Source organism: Lingula anatina, chromosome 3, assembly GCF_051362555.1.
Source record: "Lingula anatina isolate TDL-2025a chromosome 3, LinAna3.0, whole genome shotgun sequence".
Taxonomy (NCBI): Eukaryota; Metazoa; Brachiopoda; class Lingulata; order Lingulida; family Lingulidae; genus Lingula; species Lingula anatina.
The window spans coordinates 30,910,231-30,931,527 of NC_141769.1; the positions used below are offsets into that span (position 1 = coordinate 30,910,231).

The 21,297-nt window shown below is 37.4% G+C and overlaps 2 protein-coding genes across 7 annotated transcripts; one reads left to right on the plus strand and one right to left on the minus strand.

The window, feature by feature from the left end:
- The first annotated feature begins 6,884 nt into the window (after positions 1-6,884).
- On the plus strand, positions 6,885-18,108 carry LOC106164683 (beta-1,4-N-acetylgalactosaminyltransferase bre-4). 6 transcript variants are annotated; one of them, XM_087008372.1, is made up of 8 exons: positions 6,885-6,955; positions 11,827-12,601; positions 13,081-13,319; positions 13,843-14,030; positions 14,298-14,420; positions 15,956-16,063; positions 16,763-16,907; positions 17,372-18,108. In XM_087008372.1, the coding sequence occupies exons 2-8, from the start codon at positions 12,091-12,093 to the stop codon at positions 17,543-17,545; spliced, it is 1,488 nt and encodes a 495-aa protein (XP_086864498.1). In that variant the 5' UTR covers positions 6,885-6,955; positions 11,827-12,090; the 3' UTR covers positions 17,546-18,108. The 6 variants fall into 6 exon arrangements, with proteins under 6 accessions (XP_086864498.1, XP_086864499.1, XP_086864500.1 ...); XM_087008373.1 differs by lacking the exon at positions 6,885-6,955 and adding an exon at positions 7,343-7,438; XM_087008374.1 differs by lacking the exon at positions 6,885-6,955 and adding an exon at positions 7,434-7,457.
- A 45-nt stretch (positions 18,109-18,153) lies between these two features.
- Positions 18,154-21,291, minus strand: LOC147763221 (uncharacterized). Its single transcript, XM_087008376.1, has 3 exons — positions 21,113-21,291; positions 20,252-20,866; positions 18,154-19,874 (listed from the first exon to the last, which is right to left on the minus strand). The coding sequence occupies exons 1-3, from the start codon at positions 21,168-21,170 to the stop codon at positions 19,162-19,164; spliced, it is 1,386 nt and encodes a 461-aa protein (XP_086864502.1). The 5' UTR covers positions 21,171-21,291; the 3' UTR covers positions 18,154-19,161.
- Positions 21,292-21,297: the final 6 nt, after the last annotated feature.

Here is a 21,297-nt window from a genome sequence, read left to right on the forward strand (position 1 = left end):
GTATTTAGAGAGATTACGCTAATTTGAAAGCATTTACGTAGTGCCTACTATTGTTGATATGAAATTGATGACAGAAATGATATATTTAATGTCAAGACACCAGAAAACAGTGCACAACCTCATGGGAAGGCCCGTGAATTGCACACTCAGATCGGGGCATTTCAGTACCAGGTCCATATTTGAAGGGGACATTTGGGATGAAGAAAGCCTAGCTTTTTAGTACCTCGGTACGTATATTTTATCTTGCATTGTGTGTAAGAGAGACAATGTCAGGACTCAGGTACTTAATCAATGTGTTCTAGGTTTGGGAGCTTCACCCTTCTCTACCCCCCCCCCCCCCCCCTCCGCAACCCTGAACTAGTTAACTCTGTACACCTCATCTTGGGAGGAGAACGTGTCAGTGTGGTGTCTAGTCATCACCCTCTACTAGGGCCTCGGGTGAAATATGTGCATTCTCCAGGACGAGCGATTTGTGTCATGAATAAGACAGAGTTATATCTGTGAATATCGTCAACACTGTGGCGGTTTTAGGGGGAGGGGTGTGTCAGAGGGGTCCTGACCCCCCCTTCGATTTCTGAAAAAATCACACTAATATTCCCCTCTTGAAATTAGAATTTGGACAAGCTGAACCATAGTTCTAAACCGTACCAAATGGCACCGTTCGCAATCCATTTTTTCAACATTTCACCCACTTACGCGACTAGTAGCACTGTGATAATTGGTCTTTTGGTTTTGAGGACAGCAACCTTGAAACGAACCCATGTATTATGTTACAAAATCTACGGTCCTTGTGAAATTTTTATTTTTGAAATATAGTTCAAATGATTCAAAGCCAAGAGGAGATTATTTATAGGCTTGAAACGTCATCTCATGATTTTTACAGGATCGCCTCTTTGATTCTAAAATATAGAAAAAGGAAGGCACCCGGACAGCTCACTGGCATTTCTGGCCTGCACGAACCATCTATTTACTCTCTGATCACGGGGCGCGCTAGTAGTCTGTTACAACATTATTGTATCACCCCTATACTTTAATTTTGTATATTAATTTAGAGGCCTCTGATATTAGAGGGTAGGCCTACCATTTAAAGGCGTTACAGGGGTTAGGACTTTTTATAAGAACAACAAGACACGTGTAAACCCTTTTGCCCATTAGGGTTATCACTACAAGCAGTGCCTGCACTGATGTCAAGTGAATGAATAAACTCTTCAAGTTGATTAAAGTGAATATATTTATTGTATTCGAAATTCATGAAAAAACAGATGTAGGCCTATTTAATCAGTCAAAGGTAGGCCTAAAAGTAATACGAAATTCACTGCTGCGGAATCTCTATTCAGCAGCACAGCAGATTGCGCTGAAAATCTGTATGGCATTTTAACATACATCATGTACTTCCTTGAGATGAACAACACCGGATACCGATACTCGAGGAGTAAATTCCCGAAATTTTAGGCCCTACACCTACTGATTTCTAGACAAGATAGAAACAACATTTGGCACAGACGTTGACTTAATAGTGAACTTCAAGATCCTAAAAATATTAGGCCTACTGTAAGCCGTGAAAATAAACATATCTTTTATCATATTTAAAACGCCTGTAGTTCCATCAACTTACATGTATATAGAATATAAAACTTTAGAAAAAGGAATTGCTTTCGGAAATCTTAAACAGGAAGAATTTGATCAAAAAAGGGGTGTTTGAAAAAATCTTTCCGAAAAAGTGGAATTTACCTATTTTATGAATATATTTAATTACTTCCCATCTATTGTGTGTAGGCAAGGAGTTATAACAGAAGGAGATTACACGCGTGGGGGCGGAGCCCGTATTACGGTCTCTCATTGGTCGGAATGAATAGAACCCAGAGAACAATGGGTTCCTATCTCTGTTACGCTTTCTGTTACTCTCGTTTAAATCTCGTTTGTCAGAATAGGTGCCTTCGTCTGTCGTTTGGAGAGGATACAAACAGAAACGCAGTCAAATGTTTCTTAAAGTGAGAGAATTACAGAGTGCAGAGGATATAACGTTGGATAAGGTTATCAAAAAACAGGTAAGTGCTTTTAAATGCATAACTACAAGAAATATGAAGATAAATTGCAACTTTTATGCCGTGGGGTCTCACTGTGTAAGTGTCCAGCTCCACGTCGATCTCGCGAGGTGGTGTGTGGAGAATAAATATTGCACGAAAAATATTTCCCACTCATAACAAGTGCTTATAAATATAGTATCAGATGAAGAAAGTTTGGTCTTTATACAGTTGCAATTGTTTAGTTATTTGTGGCAATAGCATAGAATAAAACTTAGGTGCACTTTCAGTAGCCTAATAACAAGCAGATGCATAAGCCGCCATCTTGTTTATGTTTCGAAAAAAAAAAAAAACTCCAAAAGACATTTTCCTCCTACTTTTTGATACTTGTATCACATGAGTCATAAAATTTAACTAATTGGTGTGTGTACAATACATTTTCTTGAGCAGTATTGTTGGTTTTTACGATTTTACATGTGGTCTAGCTTGAATACGACAAGGGTCAATTTTCATGAGTCCAGATCAAAAAGTGTTACGCTTGTTACGGCCAAAAGCCTGAACGTTTTTTTTGCACTTTTCAAATGCGTGATTATAAAAGATTTTGGTGTGTTTAGATTCTTGAACATCTTGGTCGTGGCTTGGTATATATTGCATGGGTATTGCTCCAATATTTCTAGAAAAAAATAACCTGTTTTGTTCAGAATACCCATTTTTTACTTTAGTGTTATGGGTAAATGTACCATTTTTGCCTTTACCTTTTTCGTGTTTAAAACTAAGAGGACTTATCATGACAGTTGGTCATAATTTTTCTTCTCACCATGGTAAGTGGCTTTGGAGTGGTAACTTTGTTGTTAAAGTAAGGTGCTCAGTTATTTTGACTGGAAAAGTTTTGCCTCCACACAGCATTTTCCATCATGGCGGTCGAACGGGAAGTTTGACTTCACAGTGTCTTTGGTATAGTTATTTTAAACTTATTTAGTCTTCTTTTTACATATATATGTTTTAATTCATATTAAACCTTTGAAAAAAGAACACACATGAATCCTGGTGCTTCTTAATTTAAAGTCTTAAGGTTTTAAGTTCTCCTAGGGTCTATTCTCACAACTTTAGATCGATCTATCACCGCGGGGAGTCTCACCAGACTACCGTCAGATAATCCCCCTTAAGTGTCCGTCCCCGCCCACTACAAGCCGTAAGGGGCAATTAACTTTCGTGTCCGCCCGGCTGACAGCTATTCAGCGCGAACCCCCAGGGAGTTAGGTCGATCCAAAGTAGGTCGATCCAATCTATGGAAATGGGGTGTTAGGCTCCACCAATTACTTTACCTGTTAGCTCACTACACATCTCCCTTTGAGCCAAGGTGTGTAAGACACACCTTATTGTGTAAGACACCTCTAATTAAGGGGTACTTGCTTCTCTACTTTAATTATACTTCACTACTTTGGCATGTTAGGTGGCAAGCTTGGATGTTTCAGTTCATTTTAAGAAAAAAGCTTTGCCTCGGTGGTTACAAAAGAATAGAACCCTATCAGTGTTTTATTTACCTCTGCGTCATGCGTAAAAAACGCATGAATCCTAAAATTGACGCAAAAAAATATGATCTAGTGCGTCATTTGACCCTAATGTATGACAGCCACAACTAATTACTTTCAAAATTGTTGTAATATTGCCGATTAAAAACCTACATGTACTAGTAGGCCTATTTCCGATCGTTGTTGTGTTGCAAAAAAGTATGTCAACTTGCCACCGATAGTACACTACTAGTACAATGCTGCTATAGGCACAATACGGGTTTTTTAATTCAATTTAAATATTTTATTGTGTTTTAAGATCCAAATGTAATTGGTTTGACATAAAAAACAGTTTAGTCCGCAAACTGGTGACAGAGATTACTCTAAATGGTTAAAATATGTTACACTACGTGTATAAAATCACAGGTGAAATGTCTAGTATTGTGTTTTTATGTTTAATAGTCAAAACATAATTTTTCCAGATTGGAATATAATTTGTTATTGCCATAGTAATTATCTATTGAAATTCCTTGTCTTCATTTATCTACTTTTTTGTGTTTGACAATCTTATTCCCTCCTATATAAATTGTTTTCCATTTATGTCCATATAATTTTTGAAAATTTTTTTACATACTAGTCAACACAAAGTTTATCCATATCAATTTTAATTTATTGTTTATCTTGGTGATTTTTTGTTCATATATCTACCTTTAGGTTTAATCATGTTAGTAAGCCTTTGTTTTAACGGTTTTTGTTAGAAAAAACAAATCAAAATGCATACTTTTGTCCATATCATTTTGAAGTTGTATGACTATTAGTGTGTTTGTTGTCATATGTTGAATACACTTATACAAAAGCTGTTTTTTTTTTTTTTTTGTATTCTTCAGTTCCTGTAGATAGAATTCTATACTTTTAGTCTGGGATATAACAATTACAAATAAACAACCTCAATTCATATACAATCTGTTTACATAATATATGGTTGTACGCATCATTACTAGTTAAAATTACCCATTCCAAAAAGGCGGGAAAATTTTGACTCCTGAAAATAAAAAATGACTCGTAATCTGCAGTGTCAGCGAGTCATCTGACTCTCTAGTTCCAAATTGTAAATAAAACACTGCCTATTAAGGTTTATTCATTACTTGAAAGTAAATATTTCATCTTGCAGTGTTGAAACAGAAATTCTCTCAAAATTGATAATGAATTTTACATGCATATCTTAACACTACTCAAGTTTTTTTTTCTTCTATTATAGATATGGGAGAAGGCTGCATTGAATATATGAATTATGGTCAGGCTGGAAAAAATTTTAAAATGTCAATGAAAAAAGGAGGTCAGCGTGTCTGGGGTAAGTTACTTTTGTCATAATGCCTAAGATGCATTAAACATTCACTAACAACAGTACCCTTTTAAATTTTTTTTCAAAATACAACAACCTTGGGCATTTTCCTTTTAGCATCCAGCCTCTCTGAAATCCCCTTATTGTCCTTATTGAAGAGTAGGAACCAGGGCGGATTTAAATAATTTCTTGTAATATGTACAATTTCTTTCAATTTCTTGGGGTTATTAGCTTGTGATCATGAATCTTGATATTCTACATAAATTTAGTTGTAAATTGTTCATTTATGTGGTGAACATTATTTCAGTCAAGTCATAACAAGACACATTAAACTTCACTGCGTAATTCCATAATGTCTACATGGATACTAGTAGTTCATAATGCTATTATTATGTTTTTTTTCTAACCTACAGGTTTCTCTCTTTTCTGAGTGGCATGGCATTGGCAGGCAGAAGAAAAGGCCCTGAAGAAATTCTCCCTTGAGTTGTCCTTTTTGGAGAAGAAACTGGATAAGACTGGCCAACAGAGATTGCATTAAATTAATAGTGCACCTTCATGACATTTTAAAATATTTTCAGTCACCTAACTGACTCTATACATTTCAAAAGTTGACATAAATTTTATGTTACTGTCACGTGGAAAAAAATTCAAAACCTATATATAATTTGTTGAGTGCCATGGTATAACAGTCTACTTGATTGCCAGTAAAATTTGAACTGTTTCAGTGAAATTTCTTTAAAGCAGTCACTTACTGGCCCAGTTAATTTTTTCAGCTGTAACATGTACTCCAGTTTATTTTATAAATGTTCTTACTAAGTGTTGTCTTGATTTATAATAACCTTTTGAAAATCCCATTTTTTTTATCCTATTTGTAAGAATTAGCCACTTAATCTTCTAGGGTTTTTTTTTTCATTCAGCCCATTAGATTCTCAGACCTTGCTGGCCTGTGAGTGGAATAGTATCTGGCACAGACTGGTATCAGCAAGTCAGATAAAAAAGAATATAATTATTTCTATTTGCACGGTTGAAAAAAATTCCAACACAGACTGCATAAAACTTGGAAAACTATAGCAACTTAATCATTCTTATGACTTCATTAATTACTGCTTATGTGTAAAATTTTGTTTTTGTTCTTCTATTGATATAATAAAATGGTTTTACTCACAGATGCTACTATCATGATGCTTGAGTATAGAGTTGACTTAAAATATATTTTAACTTAATATAGTAAATAATAGTTTGAAATTCAAAATTCTCATCTTTATTTGTTTCACTTTAAAGAGCTCAGTTAATACTAAAATTTCTGATATATTTTGTACATAAATATATTTATGAATGAATAAAAATTATTCTTAATGTTTAGCACTGTGCACTTGTTTACCGACAAATAAGAAGTGTTTTATGTGTCAAAATAATCCTGAAAATAAAAAGGGAGATTTCCAAGATAAAGAAATTTATAACGAGTATTTAGTAAACTGACATGTCGTGGCATTGCCTCAACCTTTGATTAAAATTTCACTTTAATGCATTATGATATTAAAATTATACCGAGTGAGAGAAAAAATACTTAAAGGAATTTAAAACCAGTCACAAAGCTTAGGCACTGTCTCAATGTATATGTTTATGGGATCAAAGGGCAGGGGGTCCAAACGTTTATGTATTAATATTATGCCCTTTGGCAGTGAGGACAGACGTTCACTTGAATGTCATTTTCACAAACCACAGTTGGGACGTTTTCTTTTGACTTATCTTGGTGATTTTTCACTGTGTTGTGCAAAAGAAAAGCCATCTATCACCGACTAAAAAAACTCATGGCGACCATCCTCAGTCACCACCTTATAATCGCTTTCTATGATATCGTTCCCTCCCAGCACATTCGTCCAAATAACTACCTGTGAAAAAAATCGTCAGCATACAGCGCCGCTTTGACACTACTGATCTCGAATTCTTACGCGAAGTAACGCAAATAAAATCAATCTCCAAGCGGAGGAGAGCGACCCAGACGACAGGAGGCCCTAGCTCCGCCCACTGTAACAGGCTTGTGTGTAATCTCCTTTTGTTATAACTCCTTGGTGTAGGTATGTGTATATGTTTGTGTATTCGTTCTTCTTTACTTTTCTCTCTTCTGTGTTTGTGTGTGATTTTTTAAAAAAGAATATAAATGATAAAACCCTTTTATTCGTTACATTTGCCGTCTCTTCCCGGCGAAACTGCACAAGTCTTGCAACCACGCTATTGCATAATAATAATAATACTTTCCGATAAATAGTCCTTTTATACATCGAGGAATTAGGCATTTATTTGGAAACCAAACAGCCGTGAAAACTCAAATATGCTCTCCTCGTCTCTTAATTTAGAAAATTAAATCAATAGTATGTATTTATATGCAAGGCGCTCCAGCAGAAAGAAAAACATTATGCGCAGTAATTTACCACAGGTGAAGGACTTCTTTCATATCAAAAGACACCAAACGTTTTCGGTAGTGTTAGGGCACCTGTCAACCGATCTGTCATCATGAGGGGAAACCCACCCAGCTATGGACCTAGTTGTGGAATTTATCGGTGGGTGTGCGGAACAACGGTAATGTTGGAGGTGAAAGGCGTTAAATGTGTCAAATCCGTGTGGAGACTGTGATAATGATCATAATCGCGTGTGGTTGTTAGGTAGGCCCGAAGTTTATTCCGGAAAAGTCGCAAATGAAAAAATCTGACAGATATTGAAAATTGAACCTACTAGAATAAGTTTATAATATGTATAAATTGATTGATCATAACTTTAACTTTTAAATCGACTGAAAAAGTGTCCACATTCAGCCATAAAAATGACTTTAAACAACAATCAAAACACGCAGTGAACAGAACGGCGGTTTGAACACGTCGTAGTCTACGCCACTGCGTTCATACAATATTAGGCCAGTGAGAGCTAGGGCAAATAACCGGCCAGCGTTTGACACTCGCACTCGCCAGCTCGCCAATGCGAGTTAAAATTAAATCTGGCGAGTGAAAATTATGGTGCAAGTCGCCATTTTGGCGATTTATGTCAACTTACTGTGTTAAGTTTATCGGCAAAATTTAGACTCAATTTAAGTCCGACTCGTATGCCAAAATTTACAGGGAAGTTCATGGGATTACCCTTACTGCTAACCTCGTTTTCACTCTCATAATCGTGATTGCTTGAAGTTGGGGAATTCCGTAATGACGTATTCACAGTCTCGCTGTCGTTTTTGAAAGCATCTAGCTTTCGTTTGCGCGCCGGGTTTTGACGAAGTATAGGAAATGCTGTCTGTTTCGTTTCACTTATATATTACGTCTTGCGATTTTGCGCAGTTGACGCTTCCGGGAGAAAACGTGATGCACGTGGATCATCAAGCTGCATGGAGAAGTTTTTAAACAATTCAAAACGCCAAGTAGAAGAGACTGAGAGTGAGAGCGTCGCAGAATCGGCTTCAACTTGAAGTGGTAAGTAAACAAAATCAAAGCAGAAACGAACTAATAATCTGAGCTCTTTAACCCAACGCATGTTTTTGACGTTTTCTGATTTTTTTTCCTGAGCGGAACAAAAAAAAAAAAAAAAAAAAAAAGGGGGGGGAGGGGGTTAAATGCGTGCGACGTGCAACGTGTGTAGGGTACGAGAACTTGAATTACCTAGCGCACGCTATTACAGTACAGTGCAATACTATACAAATAATACAAAATAATGAATTTTATTTCAACTCGGATACAATTGAATCTTTTAACAATCTCGTTAGGTTTTCAGCAGTTCACCGACTGCATCTCCGTCAGTGCGACTTACGGAGTTCACCCTGAATATCACAAGTTCTCTAATAATGATAGCAGGGGCGGATCCAGATATATTTTCTGACAGTCTTCCAAATTATCTTTGTTGATCCATTCTCCATTTTTGACCATCTTCCGACAGAAAACAGATGCCCGGCAATGTAAACTTGAAAATCTGACCGTCTTCCGGAAGACCCAGAAGACGCCCTAAATCCGCCCCTGCTATGATAGTGCTTAATTTAACCTCATTTTAATATTTATTTTGAAACGAGTATTTCTATATATATATTTATTAAGACCCCATATCTGTATGGTCTACTTGTTTGTCCCAATTGTTGATTTTAACGTTGTTAAATGTTTAGCTCTTTATCACATGTACCAGTAATTGATTATGTCTGACTCAATGATTGTGTTGGCAGTCTTTAATAAACTTGACACTTAAAAATTGCAGGTACCAAACCAAAAACACCAAGAATTGTAAAAAGGGATGCAGTGACAGTGATGTGGGGTTTGATGACTGTTATAGTGATTCAGATGAAGACAATGAAATGACTGAGAAGGATGTGGAGCAGTTTTTAAGACAAAATTGATCTTTATACTGACTTTTATCTCTTCATCGGTATCAGGACAATTTCACCCCGGCCGATTCCCCCAAAAAATATATATATTTATGTACAAATATATAGTAAAGAGCATGAAGCTTAAATCCTTGCATCTATTGTATGAATATTTCTTGGTGTGATGATGCAACTTAAAGATACAAAATATAAATTTCATTAAACAAATTATGTTCACGGAGTACAAGTTCAGAAAACTTTAGAAATATAAGTACAGAAAATTTTATTAAAAATCTAATTAAAGTATCTCTAGGTAAAGTGGGGTAAATAAATATGAATATTTATGTTAAATTTAGATTAGAATGTGCAAAATCTGTAGACTAAAGAATAAACACAGTTCTAGGTTTAAAAAAGGTTTTTAATTTTTTTTCTTTATTTGCATATGATAACATCTCCATCATGAGTCATTACCACATGGCCTGCACTTTGAATATTTGGCCAGTAACTTCGTAATAAAGCTGGCCAAAGTCTGGCTTGTGCATTTTCGGTTTGTCCAGTAACTTTCAGAGCACACTGTCCAAATTGGCCTGTACTATTTCAAACAAAGGTCAAACACTGTCGGCCAAGCGTCTCCTTTTGCCTTTGTCCATTGTTTGGTAAGCTTCGCTATATAAACCGTCGCTGTTAGCTAGTCATAGGGTTTTATATAGGCCACAGTAGCACGTTTCAAGTTGAGCATGTATAGAAAGATTTGCCTATGTCGCCTCGACTCGGATCAATACTAGCTTATGTTAAACGTTTCTCGATAAAGGTGAGTGATGATAGTTTCCAAAATTAAAAGTAATAGGGTGTGTCTGTAAAAGAAATACATTAAATGAGCGCAAAGACGACACACAAGAGTGAGAGGCTGATGACTGTTACTGAAATTGTTACAGCTGCTTATCATAAAAAGTTTCCCCTTCAAATGCCCCGAAGATTTGTAAAGATTTAGGCCTATAGTTTTGAATAGTTGTTGGCATAAGCTTTTCAATCGATCATGTGTGCATATTTAATATACCTCTACATAACCTGTATCAACCACGGTTAAATCAAGCCCTACAGTTGACATTTTACTAAATCGACGATGGTCATTTTGATATAAGGTGGGGGCAAAGTTGATCATCGAGACCAATATTGGTCCCGTCAAACATAGGGTGTCCAAGTCAAGGCATACAGCTACTTGTCTTGAAACTTCACTCTACGGTGGAAAACATGAGAGCATTTTTGTTTTAAAAGAATGGGTTTGAATATTTGTATTTTCAACCATAGTATTCCATAATCAATGCGTGTAAAAAGATAGTTGGAGAGAGGCGAATTAAGTAGCCTACAGAGGAGAAGTAATATCTTTTACCTTATAGAAAGTATTTTGTGGTAGTAGAAGTAGTTGTTAACTGTCCAGCTCTCAGTCTTAAATGTTCTTAAAAATTCACATGCATATCTCAGGAGTGTGAGAAAATGTCAAGGCATTTGAAGAGGAATATGCAAAGGCCGGCTGAAACGCCTTTTGATAAAACTTAGTTAAACGTGAGTTGCCAGACAAGAGTTACGTGGTTCACCTTTAATTATTTAAACCCAGTGCTTTTAAGTTAATTGCCCACGTCTTTCATATGCAGCGTTATTTAAAATTACTTCACTGGGTGGGTTTCAAAAATGATTCCATATGAAAGAGACCTCGATATTTATATAGCTACACAAAAGGGGATCGATTAATCGCCTTAGTTGTACATATATGTACAGGCAATTAGGGCGTGTCCATTTGCTGGCCGTATCACATATCCAACGGCACCGTGCCCTGTCACAGCCACAACAAGTGTGTGGGATTAAATGCGTTTGTTTATTAATTCATCCGCCTTTATTGTGCGTGTTTTTCACTTGAGAGTAGTGATATTTTATGAAAGCCAAAATGACAAGCAAGATTTGCAAGGGCTGTCGGAATCATTGTAATACTAGATACTGTTCTTTATCATGCTAATACAGTGTGTACCAGCATCACAGAGAAATATATTTCACCAGATATTTTCACAGATATTTGTCAAGCTGTGCACATTTCTATTCTGTGACCCTGCCCAAGAAGTCATTATAACTTCTTGCCTTGCAAATGATGAAGACATAGGTCTTTAGTTATAGGGTTGGCCACTGTTACATAACCACATTAGACACTGACGTCTGTTGGTATTGTCCCACTGTTGTCTTGACCCCCTTGCTTGCCCAGCTGTGCCAGACAATACAGAGCCTTGGTGATGAAACACAATACTGATTCAGAATGAGGTTAACTGAGGGAATCCCTTGCAGTACAGTAATGAAATGTGTGGAACATTTCATTTTATAGAATACAACGTAAATAATTAGGACTGAGATAATTAGGAATTTAATTCTAGTACTGGATCTTGCATTGAAATGGAGATCGCGACGTTACGGCCTTATATCGCAAGGTCTTCTTCGAACTGATTTTGAATTATCACCGGTGGCTCGTGGTGGCGTTCTGCCCTAGGAAAAGTTGGAATTATGGTATATATTAAAGATACTTAAGATAGCTTTACCTTCTAAGTTATGAATATGCCTCCTTATTCATTTCAGATCCAGACTACTACATGTATCTATATGAAGTAGAAGAACATCCAAGTGAAATGAGATAAACTGTTGCATTTTAAAAACAGAGAACGAGAATACGACGGAAATCAAAGGGACGGAAAACTTATCATCAGCAGACATGACATTAATTTTTTTTGTAAATGGAGTTAACTAATTTTTCCCCTAATTAGTCAGAGACATTTTACGATCTGGGTCTATGCAAGTGGGATATCGCACACTGCGGACAGTTAGCACCAATCGCGGGAGAATATGGCGACGCGACCACCGCGGATTCATGTAGACCAGCGAAAATGTCTGAGATACTTGATTGTTTCGGTTTCTATACTTTTGCTGTCTCAATTTACAGTAAGTCTCTATTTCACATACGTGAAATCATCGACAGTGACATTTAAAAGGAATTTTGACCCAACATCAAGTGATACACCCTTTGGCATAGTAGGACGATTACTGGTATCTTCTCCTCTTCCATCATCATCTTCATCATCATCATCATCATCACCATTAGCGTCCACCAGTGCCTCTGTATTAACATCCGCCTTGCCATCATCAACATCAACTTCAATACCTTCACCAACAACATCACCGCAATCAATTAAGTCAACTACACCGTTAACCACGACATCAAAACCTCCTGACGCTAAATTGAAGACAGTTAAACCAACTGGAATATCATCATCCACGGCCGGGACAAACTTTACCACGACAGAAGGGCCAAGCACCAGTTGGGACGGAAGGTGTGGGGAGTTGCCTGCAGGACTCGGTGAGTGTTCTCTTTAAGGGACCATCAATGCAATGCAATAGAATGTCAATGCAACTGTCGATCTACTTAAGTCGACCAACATCAAGGGGACTTTCGCTGAATGAAATCAGATTAAAGTATCAGCACGCATCCTCATGCCGTTGAGTAGAATGGAAACAAGATGAGGGGTCCTAATCTGGTAATCTGTTTGCATTCAGTGAGAGTCCCGCTGAGTCAATCTACGTAAATCGATAGTTTTATTGAGTATGAGCCCTTGAAGTTTCTATATTATATCTATATTATGTACTAAAAAAGAACATACATGTATAGCGTACACAAAAGAAAAATACGCCAAAACTCATGAATGAAACACTAAGAAAATAAATTGTATGATTTGATTGTCATTACATCTTAATGATGCTATACTTACCAACAGATGTAAACATTGAAACCAACAATATATGTCAGCTAGAAAAAATAATACATTTTCTCACCTGTAGAGGGACGCAGGGTGGTCAACATGATGCCGCCATCTTGGGAAGACCTGCACCAAAAATTCAGTGGTAGCGGCATTCTTCCTGGCGGACGCTGGAAGCCTAAAGACTGCGTTCCACGGACCCATGTGGCAATAATTATTCCGTTCAGAGAGCGCTACGAACAGTTACGGGTATTTCTTAACAACATGCATCCACTTCTCCAGAAACAACAGTTGAATTACGGAATATATATAATTGATCAGGTTGGTCCGGTAGCTTCTTCTTTTTTTTTTTTTTTTTGTTTAAATCAATGTTTATCTTTCATTCTTAGCAAAAAAAAAAAAAAAAAAAAAAAAAAAAAATCCTCCCGAATGCACCTTTAAAATAACTTTTATAAATTGGTCTTGAAAACATCACTACATTTTTTAGTAATCACATTATTATATAGAAATAGTGTATTTGCCTTTTTGGTGAAATAAAAGTGAAAGGTGAAGAGGACGTATCCCCGAGTCTAGACCAAATATTATTATCATTTTATTGCTTCGTACTAAAAATGCCTTTCGAGTTTGCAAACTTGATTTTGTACTGAGGGATATCAGTTAAATTGGCATGTTAATCTCAGAGTACTTTTTCTTTTAAATGTGACCGATAAGACGACACTTGGAAAAGGTAAAAGCCATCATTTTACAAATGTGAGAAAACTACGATGTGAATGAAAAAAATCGCTTTATCTTTGACTCCAGTTTTTAGGCTAAACTCTGAAAGTTTATTTCTTTTCACTTTCAGCGTGTTGGGTTCCACTTTAACCGTGCAATGTTGATGAACGTAGGGTTTGTAGAGGCAGGAAAAATCGAGGATTACGACTGCTTTATTTTCCATGACGTAGACCTGATAGCGGAAAACGAGCTGAATATGTATAGTTGCCCCGCAAAGCCGAGGCACATGTCTGTCCTTATTGACAAGTTTAACTACAAGTAAGAGACATATAACACATAAATAGGAAGAAGTCACGGGTGAATACAAATAAGTAAGAGGGAGGTGGGGATTTTTTCTATTCTCCAGCTTTTACATGAACAAGAACGTTTAAGCTTGGATTTTACATTTGATTCTAAGAAAAGGAAAGAGATATATTATTAGAAAACTATCGGCGTAGAATTCGGAACTCTGTCATTTGTCTTCTTCGATTATAATTCAGTTTGCTTTGTTTTCTTAAAAAGACGTTTTTGTCTCCATATTTCCAGACCTCAATACTCGTACATTTTTGGCGGTGTGACTGCGCTGACCAAAGAGCACATGCACAGGGTTAACGGCTACCCTAACCTCTACTTCGGTTGGGGCGGCGAGGACGATGATATGTCTGCAAGGTATTGATAAGCAAAAGTTCTATTTTATTGCAGCATGCTATGGCTATACAGCAAGCAGCAATGAACGTTAAAAATTTTCTAATTACCATTTACTCGTCCCTGTCTCCATGCTTCTACAAGTAGTCACTCTGGAAAACGCAGTACTTGTTAATTTTGATCATAGCCAAAATGCTTTCTTTTTCAAAAATTAATCTGAATAAATTAATGGAACGCATTGATTCCTTTTATATATGAAGTTATGTAGATCGACTTTGTTACCTATGTCGCCTTTTTCAAGCAGTCATTCTTCAAAACGTGATATATATTTGTAGACCAAGCGGATGCTTTTTCCTAAAGTGAATTTGAATTATTTAAAGGAATCAGTAGATTTATTTTATGCGGGACACGATACAGTACCACAGAGCATTACATCGTTTGCATTACCTAAACAGCTTCACGTTTAAGCAATAATAAGTTATACTAATGAGGATACAATGACAGGCAAGATCCAGCGGGTTCGCTTTGTTTTTTGTACAGGCACGTAGTGCATATACACATATACCTGTATATGCATATACCTGTACATATCGCACATATCGTCACCACCTACCCTCTACCAGGGCGACAGATTGATTTTCTACAGATATTCACAGATTTGTCTCTAAATAAATAGACAGTCATTTTGGCCTGATGTCGCTTCAGCCAAAAATGTTCACAATAATAACTGCGATCCTGGTAGAGGGTAGGCACCACCCGCGTCTATCGGCGCCGTCGCCGTGCACTTTCAGAGATTGATGGATGTTCTTTAAGTACAGGTCGAGTTCGAAAAAAGGCTAAGTCGGACCATTTTTCCAAAAATTATGCTGTTTATTCTGTCAATACAAAAGAGACGATAAAAACACGCCTGAGGTGGGGGTAGTCTGAAACTGTTAATAATACATAACGATATAGTGCTTACATAATAGCTCATGCGCAGCTAGGAGTCTGTATTCAGTATTGAGTCCTTGGTGCAGCTTAGACCCGCCTCTTATTCAGCTAACACGTCGTTTTATACGTGACCAAGTTAACAAGTATATTGAGGGCAAGAAAGTCTTGTTGCCATACATCTCTCGTTAGTATTGAAGTAAGAACTACCAGTACTTGGGGTGAAAATTATGTGAAAACCCACACCTTGGCATGTATGACCCTAATCCCCCCCCCCTCCTCCTCAACACAGTTCCGGTTCCAGATCCCGTTTTATTTCCATTTTACTCTGTTCATGCTTTATCTGCTGTGTTTCTTAAATGGATAATTTTAAAGCTATGACCATATTGAACTTGTGCTGTTTATTTTAAGCTTCTTTATTTAGCTGTATTCATGCAATTGAATTGGGGCATAACTTTTATTACCGCAATAAGTATGAATATCATACACTTGAAAGAAATTAATCAATGTAGATCATTATGGTCTCAATATAATAGAATCGGTTCTTATCAACGAAAATCTGTTTATTAATTTTTTTCTTCTTAATTTTCAAGTAAGATATGCCTACATTAATGCCTGTTGTTTTCTTCCAGAATACGAAGTAAAGGCGCACCAGGGTTAAGTAGAGTTCCCGGAGAGATAGGAAGATATAAAATGATCAAACACAAGCGAGAAAAAAGTAACCCTGTAAATCCCCTTCGGTAAGTGATATATGCCATGTCTGCCAGTGGGAACCTCCTTTGTGCTCGACCGATACAGATATGTTTCCCTCCTCCAAGAGGAGGTTAGGCCCTATATGTTCTCACCCCCGTTTGTCTAAAGTCATGGATGAATTTCGATAAAATTTTCAGGATATCTAAGAAATGGTAAAAAAGATTTCCCATCCACCCTATTTGCACAGGGGTCGTTTGCGTATATTTATCATTATCTTTTCTGTCACGCGTGCGTCATTAGCTCTGCCCTTTTTTGCTTCTCCGCTCATTGCGATCGAACAACTAACACAATCAATAGCAGCGCAACCTGTTGATTGAGCTGCCTTGGCGGATGTCTATGAATAGGCTATCTAGTTGACTATAATTTTGTATATAGGACCGTGTGCCCTTCTTGCACCCCACCGCCTCAAACGTAAACAACGGTATTACGTTGTAGCCGAAATGTAAAGCAACGTTTTGCGTTTTGACTTGATATAATTTGACGCTTGTTATAATTTATGCTTATCAAAAATGCAGTTGATTTTTGTTGGATCAGTGCAAGTGTGCATTTATTTGGAAGATTTTTATTCAGCATTTGCTATTTCATAGAAGACAATGCACACATAAGTATATCAAAGGCCAATGTTTTCTTCCAGCATTCTACATAAAAAGACATCAGCAAAATGACAAGTTTCACCTTTATTACAGGATTAAACTTTTAGCCACAGCCAAGACGAGGTTTTCAACCGATGGTTTAAACAGTCTGGCTGGGAAATACTCTGTGCTCAGAGTGGAACAACTTCCATTGTACACACGAATCGAAGTAGACCTGGATGAAAAGGGAATTTTTATGGTAATTAAGGGCTAATTTACAATGAAACTATCGTACTACGTAGATCGATCCAACTCCGCGGGGACTCTTGCTGAATGCAATCAGATTAGTGGGTCAACACGCCTCCTCTCGTTTGCCTCGCACCCGTATAATTACCAGGTTATTCTGTATTCTATTCAAAGCCAGGAGGAGGCGTGTTTTAAATTAAAATTTGTAAATCTTGCATTCACCAAGAGTCACCACGACGTTTGATCCATATACTTTGAACGACAGTTTCACTAGAAAAGAGCCTTAATTTTTAGAATTCAAACACGAGTACGTGTATAGATTTGATCACGAACTACCTTTGTGTTTTTTCTTTTTTTTTTCCTCTCTTTTTCATCGTCTCTGCCTGCCTGTTTGTCAATCACCCACTTATATTAAAATTGTTTTTCGTCTACTTCCTGTTAAAAACCGCATTGATTACATATTTTGTTACATTTCAGCAAAAACAGGTGGAAAAGTTTCGAAACAATAGCTTTATACAAGGTGCTCTTAAGATGAACGAGACCTTCATAACCATGCCCTCAACTACCACGTCCACCACACCGAAGCCAACAACTACTACGCGATCAGTGCCACAGCAACTTCTGCATCTTATAAAGTCTGTTTTTAAATGACCTCTCAAGAGAAGACAAAGCTAAGAGAAACGCAAAGTGGCGAATGGCCTCTCAGGAGAAGACGAAGCTAAGAGAAGAGAGAAGCGGTGATATGTCTGTCACGTCCCTTCATCAGTCCACATGCAGCTTGGGCCACCTACTTAAGATGAATACTGAGGCAGACGTGGGTAACAAAGCCGGGGGTTGGTCTCACGACGCCGTCCCGCGCTGCAAATGCCAGCGAGACAGTTTAATCGTTAAAAAGCTTTATTTTTGAGAAAATCCGAAGGATTTCACGAAGTTGTTATTTACTTCTCTCCAAGGATTATGCCTAAAACGCTGTTATCTAGTAAATGACATTTTACTAGTTTGCTTTTGCTTGAGATGTGATACATTCGATGCAGCTCATAGACATTTTACAATCTGCAGGCTGTAATTATATAGAAGTAAGTCAATGTTTTTATAATTAAGGGTGAGAATTACTTACAAACGTGTAAGGGGCAACTTATGAAAGTCTACATTTACTACCTTTTTGTTTTATTTTGATCATAAATAAACAGAGAAAAAATAAATAAAAAATTATTCATGGCAATAATGGTTTGTCATTCTGGAGGATTGAGCTTACGAATAAAACCAAATTGGCAAAAAATGAGCAAAACAAATCGGGGCCAGTATTCCCCTGCTCAGACCCCTTCACAAAGATGACATCAACGTTTTTGCGACTGATTTATTCTATGTATTATACCAGCTCGAATCTGTACCATAATAACCACGACAAACTGGATACTGCGGCGTCACGTATCAAACTGGTGTCAACAGTAGTATCTCTTCAAGTTGTCTGTCATATGTCGTATTTGCCTTCCTTATCACACACTGCTAGTATCTACTGGAAGTACTGTCAAATGCGAGTGATAACATCTCCACGTTGACAATGTCACCAAAGCAGGGACAGTGAAGAGGGTGGGGGGGGGGACCGCCATTTAAATTATTTTTCGATCATGCAACTTCGTAAGTGTGAAGTTGCTGGGACCGACAGCATATACCTTTCTAACAATCTAGATAGGAATTATTTTAGGATTGATCTACTCGGATTTCACCTAAAATCTAGAAATCCAAAGTGTTATTTGTGATTTTGCAAGCATGCTCGACAGTAAATGTACAGAAGGCAAAGGAGTGAGGAAATTCATACACTGATAAAGAATTCTTGTATAAATTTAAGTTTAATCCTTAATTTATAGGAGTTAAAACATCATCCATCGTCTTTGGAAAAAAAAAACAGTAAGCAAAGGGAAAATGAACACAAAGGGGTTTATGCCAGAGCATGTGCTTGATCACCATCTATAAAGTAAATGAAATATGGGCCTCTTAAATGGCACTTAAATATTGACTGTTGTGACCTTGGACAAAAACGATGGGCCGTCTTTAAAGGTACATTTTAAGCCGAAAAAGCAAGCTAAGGTGTGTCACGAATGAACGGAGCTGAATGCTAATGCTTGACAATGAAGCTCATCCAGCAAAGCAGGGTGCTTTTTTTCACAACTTGGCACATGCACAAATAATAATAATAATAATAATAATAATAATAATAATAATAATAACAAAAGGAACTTTATCATATCATTATGCAATCGCAAGTGTTATATTTCATAAAGATTCATTTTATTTAACTCTTCTCTTTTCTTGTCGTCTGCTTTCGAAATGTTTTTCGTCTTGCTGTCACGTGGCGCGGCGTTGTCCTTGTGGACGGTCACGTGATACTGCAGGGCAACGGAATAAGTTGGGGGAGTGGAGCAGAAGTCGTTAAAATCGACAATTTCCAACCCGTCGTCGGTGACGTATGTGCCCCTGGCTGTTGGTTTCATTGGTACCATCTGTCCGGTGATCTTGTCCCCCTGTTTGGAGGTGGAGGTGACAGACGCGTTCCTTTGTACACCAGACAAAGTGTATTCCCCGGAATCGGCTGCCTGAAGATTCAAGGTGATGTTTGAAGTAATTCTCGTCTCCTCATCAGAGCTAGGTTCAGTCGCCACGCCAGTCTTCTTTTTTTCTTTACAGCAAAATAGCAGAACAAGGAAACCGCAGCAGCAGCAGGACAGCAGCACGGCGAAACCAGTGCTCACGGAGAAAATAATTAAGGTCGTTTCGTCTTCAAGAAAGTGGCCCTTGTCATTGGTCCCAATCCTCGCTTGGGCACTTTGGTTCGATTTCACCTCAGTGGTGATACGTTCACGAGGAGACTTAAATCCACTTGTTGTTCCTGTTTCTGCCGGCGTCACTTCTAAGACTTTGGTTTCGAAAGCCGTTGTTATTGAGGCGGCATCCGTTGTTGTCAAATCGCTTCCGCCCACAGCTGCAATTGTCAGGAAAATTAGGATTAAATATGTTGCTCGTGGATAGTTTTGTATTATGTTTATTTTGGAGCGATTTATGGCTACTGACTGACATGATCTGCAAAGCCACTCAGTTAATTTGGCATTTTAACAGAATCTATGCTAAACGAGCAGACAATCGCACAGAAAAGTAAAAATTCTCTAAGCAATGTCACCGTTCATCAGAATTATCGATATTTCACTTATTGCAGTTGATGCTAATACTTGTTAACTTACTCCAAACACTAGAAATAATTAGTTATTTGTAAATTACAAGTTAATGCTTTGGCAAATCTAACAATCTTTATATTGTGCAGCTGCAGCATACGGTTTTAGGGTTGTATAACCAAATTCTAACCTTGACAAAGAGCGCTGGAGATTTCACACACTATATCAGAAAGCGAATCAAAGTTCAGTACGCTAAATACGTGAGTGTCATTTGGTTTGCTGGCAATGGAAGCTAGTTCATTGAAGTCGACCATGGTAGCGTTTCCAATTCCTATGCAGTATATTTGCATCCCTTCCTTCCGAATTAAATCTGCCTCGTGTATGGTTTGAAGTTTGTCGCTTGATTCACCGTCAGTGAGAAGAATAACCACTTTAGGCACATTATGTTTTATATTGTTTTTATAATGTGGATTTTGAGGATTAAATAAACTCGTTCGAATATGAGATAACCCTTTATGCGTTTCGGTAGCACCGCCGTTATGCACGATTTGCCTTATTCCTTCTGTAACGTCACCGTGGTCTTCTGTCCAACTAAAAGCGTCTCTGTAGCCATTGCTGAAGAGTGTTAATGCAACATGTGTTTGGGTTTTGCCGATGGTCAATGAGTCGGTGATGCTGTTCAAAAATCTAAGCATCTTTTTGAAACTGTTCTCATCAATACTGCTTGAGTCGTCTACCAGGAAAGCGATATCACCTTCGCCATTTTCACAACTGCAGTTGAATGTGCCAGTTTGTGAGTAACCACCTGAAATATGTATCTTAAAAATGAATCTAATGCAATGATCTTATAAAAAAAGAAAAGGGCAATAGCATAAAGGGCATCATTAGTGATATAAACAGATGGAAACTTTTTATTGAATTATTATCGATGAAAATTTTACTCTAGGCGTTTGTCATTCGAAAATCCATAAATCATCAAGACAGGATATTTCTTGAATGTAACTTGCAATGAGAAAACATATTTATTATTAATTTGTAATAGTAAACTTACCTGCGTAAAAGAAAACATGAAAGCACCAAAATGCAACAATAAGATACCACGGCTTCATTTTGTCAGCCCAGTGCTGTCAAACACCCAAGGCCGCAAATGAATCTTAAATTTGTGATTTGTTTCGTCACCCTATCGGCTTTTATAGCAGTATAATCATACAAACGCTCGTTATGGGCCCATCACCC